This window comes from Eurosta solidaginis, chromosome 1 (genome assembly GCF_040869045.1).
Source record: "Eurosta solidaginis isolate ZX-2024a chromosome 1, ASM4086904v1, whole genome shotgun sequence".
NCBI lineage: Eukaryota > Metazoa > Arthropoda > Insecta > Diptera > Tephritidae > Eurosta > Eurosta solidaginis.
The window spans coordinates 36,533,018-36,553,197 of NC_090319.1; the positions used below are offsets into that span (position 1 = coordinate 36,533,018).

At 35.9% G+C, this 20,180-nt stretch overlaps 1 protein-coding gene across 2 annotated transcripts in view; it reads left to right on the plus strand.

Moving 5' to 3' along the window:
* The window catches only part of Tm2 (tropomyosin 2), a 29,228-nt gene extending 11,013 nt beyond the window's left edge, over positions 1-18,215 (plus strand). Inside the window, exons 2-6 of one of the 2 annotated variants that reach the window (XR_010953332.1) lie at positions 11,896-12,330; positions 13,257-13,476; positions 13,626-13,803; positions 14,148-14,814; positions 17,602-18,215. Coding sequence is in view for 1 of the 2 variants with exons in the window: in XM_067786556.1 (XP_067642657.1) it covers positions 11,957-12,330; positions 13,257-13,476; positions 13,626-13,803; positions 17,602-17,684 (855 nt within the window). In the remaining variant the exon portion in view is untranslated. The remainder of the gene's footprint in view (positions 1-11,895; positions 12,331-13,256; positions 13,477-13,625; positions 13,804-14,147; positions 14,815-17,601) is intronic. The other variant, XM_067786556.1, reaches the window with a different exon arrangement.
* The last annotated feature ends 1,965 nt before the right edge of the window (positions 18,216-20,180 follow it).

Genomic DNA, 20,180 nt, shown 5'->3' on the forward strand with positions numbered 1-20,180 from the left:
AAGTTATTGTGTTAACGGCCGAGCGGAAGGACAGACGGTGGACTGTGTATAAAAACTGGGCGTGGCTTCCACCGATTTCGCCCATTTTCACAGAGAACAGTTACCGTCATAGAATCTATGCCCCTACCAAATTTGAGAAGGATTGGTAAATTTTTGTTCGACTTATGGCATTAAAAGTATTCTAGACAAACTAAATGAAAATGGGCGGAGCCACGCCCATTTTGAAATTTTCTTTTATTTTTGTATTTTGTTGCATCATATCATTCCTGGAGTTGAATTTTGACTTAATTTACTTATATACAGTAAAGATATTAAATTTTTTGTTAAAATTTGAATTAAAAAAATTTTTTTTTTAAAAAGTGGGCGTGTTCTTCATCCAATTTTGCTAATTTTTATTTAGCACATATATAGTAATAGTAGTAACGTTCCTGCCAAATTTCATCATGATATCTTCAACGACTGCCAAACTACAGCTTGCAAAACTTTTAAATTACCTTCTTGTAAAAGTGGGCGGTGCCACGCCCGTTGTCCAAAATCTTACTAATTTTCTATTCTGCGTCATAACGTCAACCCATCTACCAAGTTTCATCGCTTTAACCGCCTTTGGCAATGAATTAACGCATTTTTTCGGTTTTTAGAAATTTTCTATATCGGAAAAGTGGGCGTGGTTATAGTCCGATATCGTTCATTTTAAATAGCGATCTGAGGTGAGTGCCCAGGAATCTACATACCAAATTTCATCAAGATACCTCAAAATTTACTCAAGTTATCGTGTTAACGGACAGGCGGACGGGCGGACGGACGGACATGGCTCAATCAAATTTTTTTTTCGATACTGATGATTTTGATATATGGAAGTCTATATCTATCTCGATTCCTTTATACCTGTACAACCAACCGTTATCCAATCAAAGTTAATATACTCTGTGAGCTCTGCTCAACTGAGTATAAATACAAGCGGATATAGGCTCTGTATATAAATGGCAAAACAAGCTCAAAATTAATATTGAGAAAAAAAAAATGGATGGTTATGAGTAAAATACACTCAGGAGTTGACAATGTAACCCTAAAAATAGCAAATATCCCATTAGAAAGAATAAACCAAATAAAATACTTAGGAGTTATAATAGATGAAAGATTAAAGTTTGATGAGCATCTTAAATATGTAGAGGGGAAAGTTTTAAAGAAGATAGGTTTTATGATACGGACGTGCAAGCACATAAGCCGATACTATAAAACAATGGTTTATAAGTCTATCGTTGAACCTCATTTTATATATTTCCCAACGATTCTATTTACAATAGCTGATTCAAGGATAAATACGTTGCAGAAAAAACAAAATACGGTGATGCGATTTATTTTAAAGAAGCGTTTTGATACTCCCATACAAGAGCTACTAAACAGCTTGAACTGGCTTAGTGTAAAACAGCTTGTGTTATATTATACTTTGAAATTCATACACAACATGAAATTAGGAAACCTACCAAATTATCTAAATGATCGTGTAAAATACAACAACGATGTCCATAACTATAACACAAGAAACAAAAATAATTTCCACTTGCCAATTGTAAAATCCGAATTTGATAAAAAGAGTATATATTTTGAGGGATTAAGAGAATATAATAAACTTCCTAGGGACTTAAAAGATTGTAAAAATATGAAAGAGTTCAAGAGGCTATTATACGAATTTTGTAAAGGAGTACCTATTAGGTAAAAAAGAAATACATTTTATAACTCAAAATTAATTATGAAAAATCCAAAGACGGTATAATGTATAAATGTGATCTCATAGATTTAATCTAAGTCTAAAGACTGTAATAAATAAAATAACTAACTAACTAACTATGGAATAAATACATTCTTGGGGACCCAGGTCCACGTTTTGGGCTATATCTCGAGACCCTAGCCTCCCAGTTGTATAAAAATTATCCAATACTATAGCACTCATCAACAGCTTTCATTTGATATTCATATTGTATAAACACATTCTAGGGGTACCCGGGTCCACCTTTTGGGCTATATCTCGAGCCCCCAACCTACCAGTTGTATGAAAATTATCCTGTACAATAGCACTCATCAACAGCTTTCATTTGATATCCATATTGTATAAACACATTCTAGGGGTACCCGGGTCCACGTTTTGAGCTATATCTCGAGACCCTAGCCTCCCAGTTGTATAAAAATTATCCAATACTATAGCACTCATCAACAGCTTTCATTTGATATCCATATTGTATAAACACATTCTAGGGGTACCCGGGTCCACGTTTTGATCTCAAGACCCTAGGCACGTAGCGAAAAAAAGGTAGAAGTTGACCGATTCTCAGACCTACCCAATATGCTCACAAAATATCATGAGAATCGGTTAGCCGTTTCGGAGGAGTTAAGCCTCTAACACCGTGACAGAAGAATTTTATATATTAGATAAAAATGAGCGTGGTCTTTAACCGATCTCGTCCATTTTATCTAGAAATATTTCCTATTATAGGGAAATCTGGAAATATTTCCTACTATAGGGAAAGGCTTAGTCATGAAAGGGGCGGTGCCGCGCCCATTTTTTAAAATTTGAAGTTTTTCCTATTTATTGCTATAAATCCACTTGGGCAATGAAATACAATTGATGTAAAGCTCTTTTTTGCAAAGATATAGCTTATTTTATTCGTCCACGACCCTTTTAAAAATCTTTTGTATAAAAGTGTGTGTGGTCCTTAACCGATTTCGTTAATTTTTCTTCAAAGCATTCCTTATAGTAAAGGCAACCTCTCTACCGAATTTTGTAACGATAGGTTCAACGATTTTTGATTTATGATTAATAATATTTGTAAAACTGATTTTATCACAAGTGGGCGGTGCCGCACCCATTTGAAACAATTTTTTTCAAATTTTTATCAAGAGTCTGAATATCAGACCACATGTCAAATTTCAATATTCTAGGTGTATTATTTACTAAATAATCAGGTTTTTTGTTTGTCCAAAATGTTATATTTATATATAAAAAGTGGGTGTAGTTATCATCCGATTTCGTTCATTTCCAATATCAATCTATTCTGGCTCCAGATAAACTTGTGTATCAAATTTGGCGAAGATATCTCAATATTTACTCAAGTTACCGTGTTAACGGACGGACGGACGGACGGACGGACGGACGGACATAGCTCAATCAAATTGTTTTCGATACTAATGATTTTGATATATGGAAGTCTATATCTATCTCGATTCCTTTATACCTGTACAACCAAACGTAATCTAATCAAAGTTAATATACTCTGTGTGGAAATCAGGATGAGTATAATTGCATGTACTTTGTTTTTGTAAATTCGATGGACAAATGTCAGAATTTTACTGCGCCGGAAGTTGATGTATCAAATCAAATAAAAAAAGTTTATAATCAGCTGTCCCATGCTGCCACCTTGTATCGTTCCGCCATGTATAGGGCTTATATTTGTTTCTATTTTATTCAAGTTTACAGTCAGCTGATGATCTCTCTTCTGTAGCTGAGCAATTTTATATATCTGGGCGTTTAATAAACCGCTGCTCTTCAAAAAGTCAGCAAAATCTAAATTCGTACGCCAAGTGGATGAGAGGCGCATTCGGTGTCGCTTGCATAGTACAGGTCTACAAGTAGGATATGTAGCAGCCGCACATACACAGCCACGCTCACGTGATAAAGTGCTTGTTCTTGTTCGATTTTTGTGTGGATGCTATTTGGCACTGTTGTACTTCTTAGGTCCAAGAAAAGTGTAGTAGCTGCTAACGAAAACTGTGTAAAATTTTTATTGCAAAATTACAAAGAAATATTCTTATTTTCTTTCAAATGAGCACTTAATTACATCTCTCTTTAAAATCCATATGTTTTGGACTAGTTTAATTAACAAATTGTGATACTGTATTACCGGGGACGATTGCTAAAACACGACCAAAACCGTCGGAGGAGGTATTAATAAACGCGTTTCTGCCTCGCTTCCAATAATTCGAATACTTTTTCGCATTTGAGCTATAGATAACAGGACAAAACGCGTCTTTTCATTTCTCTTTCCACATTTTTGGACGGGTTATTGCAGTCGACCTCGGTTTCAAACTGTTTTTGGCGGAGAACTTTTGAACGGGTAGAAAAACTTAGCACTCGTGTTTCTATTCTTAATGCTGCAATAACTACGTGTCCTCAGATACCCCAATTCAAGACTTTTGTATAATTTTCTGCAGGACGCATATAAGTGCAATACATTTTCATACTAAATTCGTAAAAAAAAATTTCCCATCAAGGTAACCCATATCTGATATTCCGCTCCTTTTTTTGTTTCCCTGCGTCTATTCCACGACAGCAACCCCGGTAATTTTGACACTTCGTTCAGTGTCAAACGCATGTTCCACGCAGGTTCCACTGAGTTCCACACTAGTTTGACACTGACTGAAGTGTCAAACGGCAGTGTGTTAGAAAGAGAAAGGAATTGTTTCCTTCTCATACATATCATACTTGTAAACCTGTACTATGGTCGCTTGGACGGGTTTCGTGGTACGGATAGCAGCGTTGGGATTTTTTTTAAATATTTTTTTAATAGTATTTATTCGACCTACACTCCTACGCTCATTGTTTACTATATAGTTTGGCAACTTAAACAGAGGTTATGTTGCGAATAGAGTGGAAGGCAGTGGACTAGGCAGTCGAATGTCATAAAATGAAGGAATGGTGTTCGGAGTTTTTTCAAAATTAAAAAAAAAAATTGATAAAAGCTTTAATAAAATTAAAACTACTGTTTTAATAACAACAAAAACGCCTTATATATTCTATGTACATAAATTCGTAAAGATTATCTCACCTTAAAATTTGAGTTAAATAATCTAAAGTTTTGTTTTTAAACTGAGTCGAGAACTGTTCGTGTGAATGTGCGAATTTTCACCGATCAGCTGTTAGTTGCGCTACTTGGTAAAATTTACAATGCCTACGCTCTTACTAATAGACTAATTGATTTTGAATTGATATAATGATTTTGCATGGAAATATGGAGGGGAGAAGAGCATTGCCATACACAGAATAAGTATTATCCGACGATTGAAGCGATGTCTAAACCGATGACTCGTTTTCTTCAGGGATATTAGGTGCAACCATGACGGAGTCATACAGGTGATGGGAGGAAATCAGCTGATTGGTACTTTTTTTAATCTGATTTGACATTTCAAGTTCTGGCTTTTGAAAAAAAAAAAATCATATAGCTACAAAAATAAAATATGTATATGGAATGTGTATGGTAGTTTGTACGTATGTCGACCTGCTGCCATTTTGTATGATTCCATCATGTGTACAACCCAATAAACGCTGAAGTTAAATAGTGTAGCGGCATGAAAAGCTTCTCAGTGAAAATTCATCTGCCTTGCAGTTGCCGTTGGAAGACGACATAAACATATAGTTCCTTTCTCTCCAATTTATAAAAAAAAAGGAAAAACTAATTTGTTTTTTTAATTTAATTTAATTTATTTGATGTTACGGCTGTTTAGGCCTAAAACTTAAACTATTAAATACAATTCATTATTAAAATCACTTAGTTCTATTGAATATGCTGTCGGAATGCCATGTGATTCCGATCAGCATATTTACTAGCATGATAAGCGGACGAGTCTGGGAGTCACTCTTTTAAGGGAGGTTGGAAAGGACGCGTTTCCAATCCCCCAGTGCTCCCAACATAAGCAACAAAATTTTGAACATATATTTTCATTTATGACGCTGTCGGAACGCATGAAGATTCCGATCAGCACAGCTCAACATGTAATGGGAGGTTGAAAATGACGTGTTTTCAATCCCCCCTGTTCCAACTTTTGTTTGGCATTATTTTATTTGATTATGAGTGGTATTTCAAAGTGATGAGCAATGTCCCGAATCACGCTGAAAGGACGTTGTGTACCATCAACGCAGCAACTGTCGGTCTGAGACTGCGATTTCGAGGTTTCGTGCGATCCGTTTTTGGTTAATCATTTGGCAGCTTAAGGCTTAGCTAGTTATGCATTCCCCATCATGTGTCCGTACATGAAAAATCAAAAATAAGGACAATTAAAAATTGTTTACCTTAGCGGGATAGTTTTACAGTGCTCTAACTTTTCTTGAATGTTTTTAAATTATTACTATTTTTTATGTGATTAGGAAGTTCGTTAAAACTTTTTAAGCCTTTATAAAATATATTTTGCTTGTCCAGTTTTGTTTTGAAGAGAGGAAGTCTCTTGGGAGATTGTTCCTATGAGTGTTTGAATTCCATTAACCGTACTGTTTGAAGAAAAAGAAAAAAAATTTTCGAGAAATAAAGAAGATTTTAGAAACATTTCCCAAAGTAGCTTGATGTAAGTTGTCCCGTAATTTGAGTCCGGGGCCTTTGGCGAAACAGGGGGATATAATAACGGTAAAAACAAGTCGACATAAGGATTCTTCAAATATGCTAGCTGTTTTTGACAGCTCCCTCAGCTAAAGCTTTAAATACAACACTGGATGGTATATTTACTCTATTATTTTCAATCTTAGTCCGATGTAATGTTCGTTACATGGCTATGTTCCCCAGAGGTCAAGTGCGAAGAAACAAATTTTCTTGAAGGAATAAAAGTTTAAAAGAATGGAATATGCCTTTTCTCAAATATAATTGATATATATAACCCGAGTTAGCATATTAAAAATATTAATCGAAAGATTCACAAATGAAACTAAAAAAACAAAAAAACTATACAAAAAAATTTAAATGTCACGCATTATTGGAAAAAATATGCTCATTTTTATTTATAAAACTACAATCATATGTTCAACATTCTAGAATTTTAAGCGCATATGCAAAAATAAAGGCCATAGAGCTTTAAAAACAAAATAACGCCATTTTACCCAAATGCCCACGCATAAAATTTATTCACATGAATAAACAACACTCAAACACATACAAACAGACATGAAACTGAATCTTATTTCCATAAACAAGTTTATTTTTAAAATTTACGACAAATTAATGTTTTATAAAGAAAGAAAGCTTTCGCATATTGGCCTTTTTTGATGCGTTCGAAAAAAATGTATGTAGGTGGTGGTGGTGGGGTGTGTGAAAACAAATTCTATTGAATAATGACCAAAGTTAGAACGTTTCATTCGTTGAAGTGCTGCTTTCGTACGTAATCCTTGTTTATTGAGTTAAAGTTTTTTCTTTTGTTTAAAATATATTTTTTTTCTGCATGTATACATATGTATATATATGTACGTAAATACATAAGTAGATATATCTTTGCATATACTGATGCACAAATGCTCACTTGACGTCAAATGTTCCAAAAAAAAAAAATTCTTAATGTTTTTGTAAACTGTATTTTTATTTTTTTTACTTTGTTTCCTATAAGTCAATTCCACTGCCGCAGCGCATATAAGCGCATGTTTGCATACGCTGTTACCATGGCACAATGCTGCGCTGCTTTACTAAGTACCTACCCTGGCAATCAATGAAAAAATGATCTTTTAGGGTGTCCACTTCCTCAATATAGGTAAAAAGTACAAATAATTCCCTAAACGGATAGGGGATGGCGTCCAAGGTAAGGTTTCTTACTGAACACACTGCTTAATAGGCTTTACAGCGCTAGAATGTACATCTGCTCTGATTATAACTGTGTCAATTGCCGATGTATTTGGAGAAGGAGAATGGTCAATTTAGTATAGACCAATGTTCGGAACAAGGTTATAGCATTTGCACCACAGTAAAGTCACTGGATGAACTAGAGCCCTTCTTACTTACTTACTTAATTGGCGCTTAACCGTTTAAACGGTTATGGCCGTCCAACAAGGCGCGCCAGTCGCTCCTTCTATCTGCCAACCGGCGCCAATTGGTCACGCCAAGGGAGTTTAAATCGTTTTCCACCTGGTCCTTCCAACGGAGTGGGGCCGCCCTCTACCTCTGCGTCCATAGGCGGGTTCCAATAGAAAAACTTTTTTGGCTGGAGCGTCATCTTTCATTCGCATAACATGGCCTAGCCAGCGCATCCGCTGCGTTTTAATTCGCTGGAATATGTAGAGTATAGCTCGTACAGCTCATCGTTAAATCTTCTTCGTTACTCGCCATCGCCAACACGTAGAGGTCCATAATTTTCTCTCAAACACTCCCCATGACCATTTTGCATGTATGCTTATGGAAACATCAACTTTTTCCAATTTAATTTTTGATATTGTAAAAGGCCGGAATACATATTAAATAAGTATAAATAGATTACATATTTATAATCAGCAGTTTTACATAATTATTTCGAATTATTTTCACAATTTTTCAAACTTTAATTAGGTGTTTTTGCATAAAATTGCAAACGGTCAAAAATTAGCGCACAAAAGTTTACTAGGCAACTCTGTCTAGTGAGAGAGCGATCAGCTGACACGTTCTTACGGAAAAAATCAAAATTGTTTTGATTTCTACGTTCCGGGCTACGTACGTACGGGCGTTGCACGTCGGTGAGTTTTCGTTTACATTGCACACTCATAAGATAGGTCGTGTCAGCTGACACGTTTTTGGTACGTACGTTCGTGAGTAACTGCCGCATAACTCAATTAACGACGACAGAGCGAATCATATGCGTGTGAATTGAGAGGGCACAATTGTGCTATGAAATTAATAGCCCTGTTGTAGAGTATAATTTTCGTTTGCCGAGAGAGGACTTTACTTTTCAATTGCCTACCTAGTCCAAAGTAGCATTTATTGGCAAGAGTGGCTCTTCGCTGTATTTTAAGAGCTGATGTTGTTGCTAGTGTTGATGCTGGTTCCCAAATAAACGAAGTCTTTTACTATTTCGAAATTATCACATTAAAGAAATCGCACAATAGGGGGCACCCTGTCTGAAACCTCGTTCAGTTTCGAATGGCTCGGAGAGGTCCTTCGCAATTCTGACTGAGCTGATGGTGCTGCTCAACGTCATTTTGCACAGCCGTATAAGTTTTGCGGGGAAACCAAATTCAGACATAGCGGCATGTAGGCAGCTCCTTTTCGTGCTGTCGAAGGCGGCTTTAAAATCGACGAAGAGGTGATATGTGTCGATTATTTTTTCGCGGGTTTTTACAAGACTTGGCGCATTGTGAAAATCTGGTCGATTGTAGATTTACCAGGTTTGAAGCCGAACTGATAAGGTCCAATCAGTTGATTCACGGTGAGCTTCAATCTTTCGCACAATAAACTTGACAGGACCTTATATGCGGCATTAAGAAGGCTGATTCCGCGATAGTTGGTGCAGTTTGCAGTATCCCCCTTCTTGTGGACTGGGCAAAGAACACTTAGATTCCAATCGTCGGGCATGCTCTCGTCCGCCCATATTTTGCTAAGAAGTTGATGCATGCGCCTTACCAACTCCTCGCCGCCGTATTCAAATAGCTCCGCAGGCAATCCATCAGCGCCCGCGCCCTTGTTGTTTTTCAATCTGGTTATCGCTATTCTGACTTCGTCATAATCAGGTGGAGGGACATTTATTCCATCATCATCGATTGCGGGTTCGGGTTCGTCATCTCTGTGCGGTAAATCGTTGTCTCCATTTGATAGAGCATAGAAGTGTTCCCTCCATAATCTAAGTACTCTCTGGACATCAGTTACAAGGTAGCCGTTTTCGTTCTTACTAGAGCCCTTCTCCTCCTTTAAATATGTAAACTGAAAGAAATGGTGGTAGTAAAATCAACAAATCGGTTCTGTTGTTCTTGACTTAACGGAGATTCGGTGAAATTGATCGAATGATGATTAATTCGACCGAGTTCTTTGTCAAGCGAATAAATTATTTTAGTCATTTCAACAGAAGAGAAATTGTCGCTCTTAAGTTAACAAAATTCTGTAAAATTGACAGATTTCTAATCAATCTAACTGATTTTTCTGTTAACACAACTGATCTCATTGGTCATTTGAACAGCGATAAACAGTCAATAAGAGAATTTTACGCTCACTGCGCACTCTAATTTGTACTTATGACAATGGTGCCACTTGTTAAAAAAAACACCAAAATAAGAAAACCACCAAATCGAAAAAACACACAAAATGGGAAAACAACAAAAAACTAGTTTTTCAGTTATCAATACAAAACGAAAAAACCCTTTTTTGAATTTACTGTGCAAAAAATTATGAGATACCGGGACACCTATTTATCGGGTACAATTTTGCAACTTCTCCTCCAAGCGAAATGCAAAATTGCGTCCTCTTGATGCAAAAGTTTTGTTTGAACGAACAGGATTTTTCCAAAGTTAATAACATTTTATTCAAGTTTTTACGAATTTTCACTCACGCGAACGAATCTAGTAAGATAATAAAAAACATCCTTTTTTAATGTTGATGTTTCCGACAACATAAAAGTTTGAATTGTTATGGAATCGTTTCAACTTAAATTGTTACGAAAATTAAACTTGCCGAATTACATGTAAAGTTACTTCAGTGGTGCATAACCTTCCTGCGATTTGATTCTTATTTTTCTATAACTTACAAGTTCTCTATTTAAAATATTATGTCAAACATTTATACTACAAGTTTTGTTCGAAACAATCAAGTGTGACAACTACATGCGAGAGAAGAAATGAGAATGAGCTGAGCTGCAACTGAAAGAATTGAGAATCAGTTTTGTGACTACTATTTTCATTTCTATTTGAAAAGCGAAGTTCAAAACTATAAATTAAATAAATTATAAAATATAAAATTTGGTGAAAGTGCGTATATATGTATGTATATATAGCAAGCATGCGTATTTACGTATACACATATTTACGTAAGTATGTATATGGCAACATAGGTACTTTCGTACAAAGGTGTCGCAACAACTTTTTTCGTTCATTTGACTACTAAAACGGTCAATTACGAATCAACGATTTGTGCGCAATTGATTCAACATCTTGTTGCGATGGATAAAAATTGGCAGACATTTCCGTTGAATTGACCCGTATTTCGGTTGATTTTACCAGTCTTTTTGTTTCAGTGTAGCAGAATGTCATTGATTTCATCGGGACAAAGCTCCGTTAAACATAAGACGAAGTGGCCGTTCAGAAATTTTTTACGTCTCCTGCCCATAGAAGAGCGTCTACAACCCAAGTGCTCAACACTTTCTATCTCCTCTTCGCCCCTACAACTCCGACATAAATCATACGTTCGCAGTGTGTTCCCATCAGACAGTGGCCCTTTAATGTGCCAAATAACGGATCCAAAAAGAAGACCCTCTGTCAATAATTTGTTCATGACTTTACAGATACATCTAAAACCTAAATGAAAGCAATAGCTAAATTAATTAATTTCTCAAAGTCGTGCGTTTCTCGGCATAATAAGGAGTAGAGATCGTATATGGGATTGCAAAGGACCAACTTGTGACAAGCGTTGGAACCTAGCTAAAGAAGAGCACACAAACAGCTAAGTTGTGAGAAAGTACAAGGGAATATGTGAAATTTATGTTTGGTTCTTCGAGCATCCAGAAAGGGCACTTGTTTTCAGAGCCGGCATGCGTTGCGAAGGCACTTACACAACCGTCCATAGCCGAACATCGAAGGTGATCCTTCGGGATCAAATATTCGATATCCTCCAGCTGACAATTCATTCATCGGTAAGAATACCTCGTCATCTTGGATATGGCTGGTGTTAGTACGGCTATGCATAAAGGGATATGATAGGCTTTCTTCTTTGTAGTTCCCTCATTGGACAGATGACGCAGCTTGCGATTTTAGTCCCTTCGCCGCGGTTAAGCGGACAAATTTGAAGGGTCCATCCTTCGTCAAATTTTATTTTGAGAAGTTTCTTCCTTATGACCGAGAGTCGTTCCAATATGCATCACATTTGGCATAACTAATGCAAAAAAAAAACATTACAATTACGTATAATATTTCTATTATTCCAGAATTTGACATGTGCCTATAAACTAACCACAGCAATTTTCAACTTCTTTTTCTTTCAGTGTTATTCTTCATTTCTTTTTTCCTCCCTTTAAGTAAAACAACCAAAAAAACACAGTCACCATGGACGCCATCAAGAAGAAGATGCAAGCGATGAAGCTTGAGAAGGATAACGCCATTGATAAGGCTGATACCTGTGAAGCTCAAGCTAAGGATGCCAATGCGCGCGCAGACAAATTACAAGAAGAATTGCGCGATTTGGAAAAGAAATTGGTACAAGTTGAAGTTGATTTGGTCACATCCAAGGAACAATTGGAAAAGGCAAATCGTGAGCTGGAAGAGAAGGAGAAACAATTGACCACCACCGAATCTGAAGTAGCCACCTTGAATCGTAAGGTACAACAGATTGAAGAAGATTTGGAAAAATCAGAAGAGCGCTCCACCAGCGCACAACAAAAATTGCTGGAAGCCACACAATCCGCTGATGAGAATAACCGGTTAGTTTAATACCTTTTATCATATTAAGAAAACAGTATACCCTCAGCTAGGGTGATCGACTTGGAGCTCTTTTTTAGTAGGACTTGGGCGCATTTTATTAGGTCGGCTTCGGCAAAAAAAAAACATTTGTCAAATTGTTCCTTTGAAGGAAATTTGATGTTTCAATAAAAGAATCTTGAGCTTTAGGTCAATTGATATTTTCCTTTTTTTTTCGTTCTTTTCGCCTGTCAAGGCGCTCAAGAGCGTATGCTTCGCGTAACTTTTCTCATCATTCTGATTTGTTAAAATATAGGTCAACTTAGGTTGATAGGTAGCTGCCCGGATATGGCAATTCATTTGTACTCAAAAGAGAGCAGTTATTATATCACCGGAGATTATTCCACCGCATGAGGGTCTGAATTTTCTCTCATTGTGCCAATCGATCAGAAAGATTTCCCTGATATTTTTTCGGGATATTGCTGTGTCGTGGAACCCAAATGATACCATTCAAGTTCTTTTAGGAACTGATAGCCTTATTTAATTTGTTGTAATATATTTGACGAGCTTGAGGGCGTACAAAAAAGGATGCATTCTTGATGATGACTTCAGATTGGATTCGAAATATCGACCCATTCAAAAGTTTAAAAAAAAGATAAATATTGCGTTGTAGATAAATCCAGACAAGGGAATTGGTATTCGGCGTAAACTCGCTAGGTAGTGTTTGTTCCTGTTACAGTTTTCGCATATCTGTGGAAACGCGTGCCTGCTCGAGCGCCATTTATAACCATAATATTTGCGCCTTTCAAAAGTGTGCACTACTACTTTAGTTCGCAGCTTTCAATGCCAAAAAAAAATTGGTTACCGATTGGCACAGGCTCGCATTAGCTTTTAATGCTTTGAATGAAATCTTATACTAATAGAGAAAATTTCCATGTTCTGCATTTAGTATGTGCAAAGTATTGGAGAACCGTTCACAACAGGATGAGGAACGTATGGATCAATTGACCAATCAATTGAAGGAAGCACGTATGTTGGCTGAGGATGCTGATACCAAATCCGATGAAGTATCACGTAAGCTGGCCTTCGTTGAAGACGAGTTGGAAGTGGCTGAAGATCGTGTCAGGTCCGGTGAAGCCAAGATCATGGAACTTGAGGAAGAATTGAAGGTAAAATATCATTAAGTTGCTATTTGTACAGAATAAAGAATAACAGAGAAGTGGAGTTGGATATTAAAGCTCAAAAATTATTGAAATAACCACATTCTCATGCCAGTAAAAAAACTAATTTTCATTTTGTACGTTTTACGCTTTGTTAGGTCGTCGGTAACTCCTTGAAATCCTTGGAAGTGTCCGAAGAGAAGGCTAACCAACGTGTTGAGGAATTCAAGCGTGAAATGAAGACTTTGGCTGTTAAATTGAAGGAAGCCGAACAACGTGCCGAACATGCTGAGAAACAAGTGAAACGCCTGCAAAAGGAAGTCGATAGGCTAGAAGGTAAAATTTATTCAAGTGTAAACAAATATTTAGAAAAACTTGTATTTGGTTGAGCTAATTTTTGTTATGCTCTTCACGAGTACGGCGCTTCAAAATAATAATAATAATAAAAATTAACAGAGCGCCAAGCTTCAACAATTTTGTGTATATAAGTATGTACGCATTTGGCTAGAAACACTTTTTTCTATAAAATTTTTGTAAATACGCAGTGTTTCTAATGCCAAAATTTCGCTATTTTTTTTTCATTTATATATTTTTTATTTTATTTATTTTTTATTATAACATTTTGCTATTAATGCTTTATATAATGAATATGTTAAAAAAAATTAAAATGCTTTTTGCAGACCGTCTCTTCCATGAGAAAGAAAAATACAAAGCAATCTGCGATGATTTGGATTCAACATTTGCCGAACTTACTGGATATTAAATATAAATTTTCATTAAAAAACAAAAACAAAAAACATACATATACATATTTTAATTTTATCATAGTACAGTCTTAAACAAAAAAATAAGAATCACATTCAAAACATACCAACAAAATTCGCTGTTGTGTTTGAAAAAGCTTTCCATTTGCAAAGTATACAAAAATCCAAAACAATTCGCATTATTCTACATTGCAAACAACATATTTTAAGAAAAATTTAAATTTTTTGGCATCTGGCCACCTTACACGCATACACTGTAAAAAAAATATGTACCACAAATCATCACAGAAATATAGTTATCATTCTTTCCACAACCTAATCCAAAAAAAAGTAATCAAAACTGCCATATTCACTATCTTCCTATCATCCAAGTACACTGTAAATATTCGAACTTCTTAACCATTTTATTTTCGTAATGCTACACTCGTCAGCTGCGCTTTTAATATCTGCTAACCATCAACTGCTGAGCCAAATACTTAAAATTACTGTGTACATAACAACAGCAGAAATAATGCCGAAAGCGTGAAAATCAAGCGAAATTAGACGTCCGAAACTGTAAAAATTTTAACATAGAAAAGAAAAGGTGAACATTTTTAATCGATTTTTTGTTTAATATTGTTTATATGTAAATATGTATTTATTTTTAATATTTTGTATATAACACTTCACCAATTTTGCTTTGTATATGCTTTATTTAAAATTTTATGTAGATATGTTTACTTATTTCAATTAGGTACACGCAAAAAAAATTGTAAAGATAGCAATAGTGTTCTAATTTTCAGTGATCCCACCCTAATGTTTATGATTGCAATTGAATATTTCACTTCATTGGTGACATTCTCTATGGTTTTAGCGGCCGATATTAGTAAGATCTCTCTTTGACTGTTTCTTTTGAGTTGCAGCCATTTTTATTTGTGACTGTGACTAAACTGTGATAGAAGAGAAAAAAACCTCTGTTCACAACCACGCTCTGCATTTGTCGCAAGCACGACTCTACTCACAGCAGATCAATTAAATGCGACAATATGAATCAACGAGTTCTAGAATTGCGTTACTAACTACTGCTAGATGTCGCAGTAAACTCCTATGCTAAAGCGGGAGTCATTGGTGCCGTTTGTCGTATAGCTGTAGTCGTATCCCTAACGTAATCAGCTGTTTATCGACGGTAAACCAAAAACCAACTGGTTAGCTACGATACGGTTACGACCTTAGCGGCGCCAATAATCAATGGCATTGATTCCCATAAGGTTGTTCGAACCAGCTGTTATAAGGTTACCGATAAAGCATCAAGCTATCAGCTTACCGTTACAAGCAGCTGCAATCCAGGGCGATTGCACAGCCGCCAATGTCATAGATTACGGCAACATCTAGTGCTGCTTAGCTTCAGCACGAATCATAAACTCATTGGTTCCTGTGACGATACTGATTTCTTCGAAGCAATCGCCGCGTTGCACTGTGAAAATTCAGTCACCGTGACTAAAAACCAGTGATATAAATGTTTGCCAAGTCTACGACACAGCTCTAAAACTGGGTATTTTGTGTTCACTAAAAATACGTCTACAAATTTTAAACCCGTTCCCCACCCCGTGACCCCTTCAGCACTTTTTATCAGCCTTCTGTTGTCCCTTTGTCCTAGCACCGTTCCAGGTCATGTTTCTGAGCCGCTTTTTTCAAAAATATTGTTGACTGAGTTTTGGCGACCTCGCTTTTTCCCTTTAGGTATATCCTTCATCACTCGCGCTGTTCATCTGCCTCGTTGGTCATTCGCTAAGCACTCGTGTGTTAAAGTTTCCTCACTGCTTTAATGGCTAAAGACTTCCATGTTTTCCTATTTATCTACTTTTCACCTGTCATTTGTACGTATGTTATGTGTTCACTCAGACCCCCCATCTCCATTTTTCAAGAATGTATTACTGGTCAAATGCTGAATTTTCGTCCAGTTCTTAATCGGGGGTCTAATCTTACGTGCTTTTTTCTTAGAAGTATCAACTTCAACCAAAAAAATCTGCTATAGAAACCTAATTTGCTAGATTGTCTGCCTGTTCACTACCTTCATGCCCCTAATGGCCGGGAACACACCCTAAAAAAACCTTGCTTTTGGCCCCCAAATCATTTAAAACTGCAATGCATTCATCTACTAACCTAGAAGTAGTTATGTAAGACTGCAAGGCACATAAGGCTGCCTGGCTGTCTGACATAATAAGGATACCCCTCGCGAATAAACCTCTTCGCAGACACTCTCTAGCGCAAGCTTCTATTGCATGGATTTCTGACTGAAAGATAGTAGGGTAGCATTCCATTGGTATAGATTTCAGAGATGCCAGCCGCCGTTTTTCCGTCATCAAATTTTTATCCATGCTTGAGTCAGACCTCTGGGTTAGTATCAGGATTCCGTGTTTCCCAATGAATTTCTTCACAATGGACACCTTCGAGTTCCGTCAGATTCTTAGATTAAAACAAATATTTAGAAAAAAGGTTTATCAATCAGAAAGAAGTTTTATAAGCCGGTTCGCTCTCAGCAGTGATTTGGCAAATACTCCGAGCGTATTTATGCCATGAAAACTTCTCAGTGAAGTCGGCACAAAACATGTAGGTCCCGTCTCGCTAATCTGTTGGAAAAATTAAAAGGAGCACGACCATAATGGGATGAGAAGCACGGCCTAAAATCTTCTCGGAGGTTATATCGCCTTGCATTTATTTCCTAATAGAAAAGCGAATTCAACCGAACCAATCGTTTGTTGGTAATCAGTGTGAATCTATATAAGGTGATAGCAAAGCGAATTCAACCCGATTCACCGAGCAGACGAATGTCAAGTCAAATGAAAATTAGCATTTTTGTCATACCAAAGCGTTGTGTGAAAAATATGACGGAGAACCAATCAGCTGATGGTAGGTATAGCACCACCTGGTACTAAATTCGCCTTGATTCGCATATATTCGAACTATCACAAGGCGAATCCATATCAGGTGGTGGCAAAGCGAATTCGACCAATTCGCCAGGCAGAAGAATGTCAAGTTAAAAGAAAAATTTTAATTGACTTCGATTAACTGACATTAAAGTACAAGGCGCTGTTGGAAAATAATCAAGAAGCAATCAGCTGTTGGGATAACAACACCTGGTACTGAATTCGCCTTGAATTATCACAAAATATACATATGAAGCTTTTTTAATTTTTTAACACATTTTCTCCGCACATGTTTTTCTGTTTTGACTTTTTTACTTTCAATTTTTATTAATTAATATCACTTAAGATTTCAATATTTTACTCGTTTTTGCATTTTTGTATGCACAAAAATTTTTGTAAATAAATATAAATTATTTAATGATTTTCATATATTTTTTCAACATCTTTTATTTTGTTTCATACAGACGAATTGGGCGTTAACAAGGACAGATACAAGTCGCTCGCCGACGAAATGGACTCCACATTCGCCGAATTGGCTGGTTATTAAAAGGTGTTCCTGGTTTGAAAATGGCAACAAACAAACAAACAACCAATCCACTTGCGGTTTTTCGCATTGGATTCCAAATCCAAATGCAATAATAACAGCAGCACATTGTAACAACCTATATATTTAAAATAATTGTATAAATGTTAAAAACACCAACGAAATAATGAAAAGAACAAAACAACAAAAAAAAAAAAAAAATACTTAAAAATTAATTACGACTAAAACAGCAATAACAACGCCTTGAATTGTTTTTTTAAGTTTTTTAGTAAACAAAAAAATTGCATCAAAGCAATGCAAAAAAAGTCGATGGAATGATTGATTATGTTATTAAATAAATTTAAAAAATACTTTTTACAATTCTCACAATTTCCTAATTTAATGTAAAAAAAATTATAAACTTATACACACAAAACGCGCACATACACATTTGAAGTATCAACTGAGCACATAATATATGTAAATGTAATGAAAAATTACATAGAATGAGTAAATACACATTTGAAGAAAAAATATTTAATATTTTCAGCCCTATGTTTCACCGTCTTATTTTGGTTTTGCCTATATGTATATCCACCTTGTCTATGTAGTTGCCTGTGTAGCGATACGAGTACTGAGTGAGTCGTATCGATACTTTTTAAAAAAATACTCGAGTTTTTCGTACTCAATGCTTTTTTTCCAAGTACTGAGTAAAGTATCGATACTTTACCTGGATACTTTTCCCCGATACTTTACCAAGTGCCGATGGTCTACATGCTTAAGATCAACAAAGTTCAGTCCATTAACATCATAACTTGAGTATAAATTCAGATTGTCGACGATGCGATGAAAGCTCCGCATTTAATGACGCAGACGATTTCTGCATATGGTGTAAAAGAAAAGTATATGTTTACTGTCCAGAATCACTTACTCCAACAAAATGATGAAAAGCTGCTAACTAAATAAAATTTCAGTACATTTCAACTTGTCATGCAATAAGCCTTTTCGTTCCACAATGGATGGAGTTAGCAGCTTTTACAGCGTCGTCGACATACTGGTATTGAAAATGATCGAAATGAGATTATATCCACGCCTACTTTCAAAAATGGGAAAAAAGAACAATACTTTAACAAATTCTGCTGAAGTGGTGAAACTTGATGAGTGGATAAAAAAAAGGTACGATTACAATAGGGGGACTCATTAAAGCATATAAACTTATAAGGTGTAAAATTATATTCATTTAAACACGTTGTTAAATGAACGCACCTAGTAATATTCTAGATAAACTTAATTGTCGATCAGCTGTATTATTGCCAAAGAAAATTGTTTGATTGTTATGCAAATTAAAAAATGCCAAGATTAAGTGAAAAATCAAAACTAAAACGTCTTTACTAAGATATTCTTGTAAATGACTTGTTGATGTTGGAGATTTCTGATGAAAATGCCTGCTGTAATATTTACAAGGTTGCATTCCTTTGAATTTACCGCGTTTACACCATAAAATGTGCGCGTAAATTTATACAAATAAAAGTTCTATCACTATGCCTTTGTAGCAATCGGTGGCAGGCCCAAGCAAATCCAAAACAAAAAAAAATGCATATAGGATGTCTACGTAAAACTAGCTAAAAATGCAAAAAAAAAATAACCAAAAAAAATAGGACCATACCCACTTATTAGTTTATGAGGTTCCGGTTGGGATATCTTTAGAATGGTTAGAGGTGCAGTGACAAAATCATGGAAAATTCTTCTAGAGCTGTTTTTCTTATAGCTTGAAATTACTTTTAATTTTTTCTCAATTTTTCTCGAAATTGTTTTGATACTTAAAGCACTTTGTACCGCGGCCGAGCACAAAATTGTTTACCGGCGAAAAAACTGGTATCATGAAGAATGCCGCGTTGCAATCCAAAAAAAAAAGATACTGCCTGCAGAGCTATGTACGTTAAATGCGAGTGCAACAGGAAGAGTGTGTGACATTAGAAGACATTGTCGAGGAAAAAACCTTGGGGGCTTCAGATTTTTTGTGACAATAGAAGATGCAATTATTGTTGCAGTTAAGCTATCACTGAGGGTCTGGGTAGCTTTTTCGAAATCGTTGATTATATAACTTGGAGCTTGTTGAGACCTTCACGTTATGTGCAAAAAATGAGTGAGGGGAGCAATTCATATGAGAGTATGACCAGTGGGGTGGAGTGATACCCTATGGATTTTTTTTTTATACTCAGTTGAGCGGAGCTCACAGAGTATATTAAGTTTGATTGGATAACGGTTGGTTGTACATATATAAAGGAATCGAGATAGATATAGACTTCCATATATCAAAATAATCAGGATCGAAAAAAAATTTGATTGAGCCATGTCCGTCCGTCCGTCCGTCCGCACGATAACTTGAGTAACTTTTGAGGTATCTTGATGAAATTTGGTATGTATGTTCCTGAGCACTCATCTCAGATCGCTATTTAAAATTAACGATATCGGACTATAACCACGCCCACTTTTTCGATATCGAAAATTTCAAAAAAC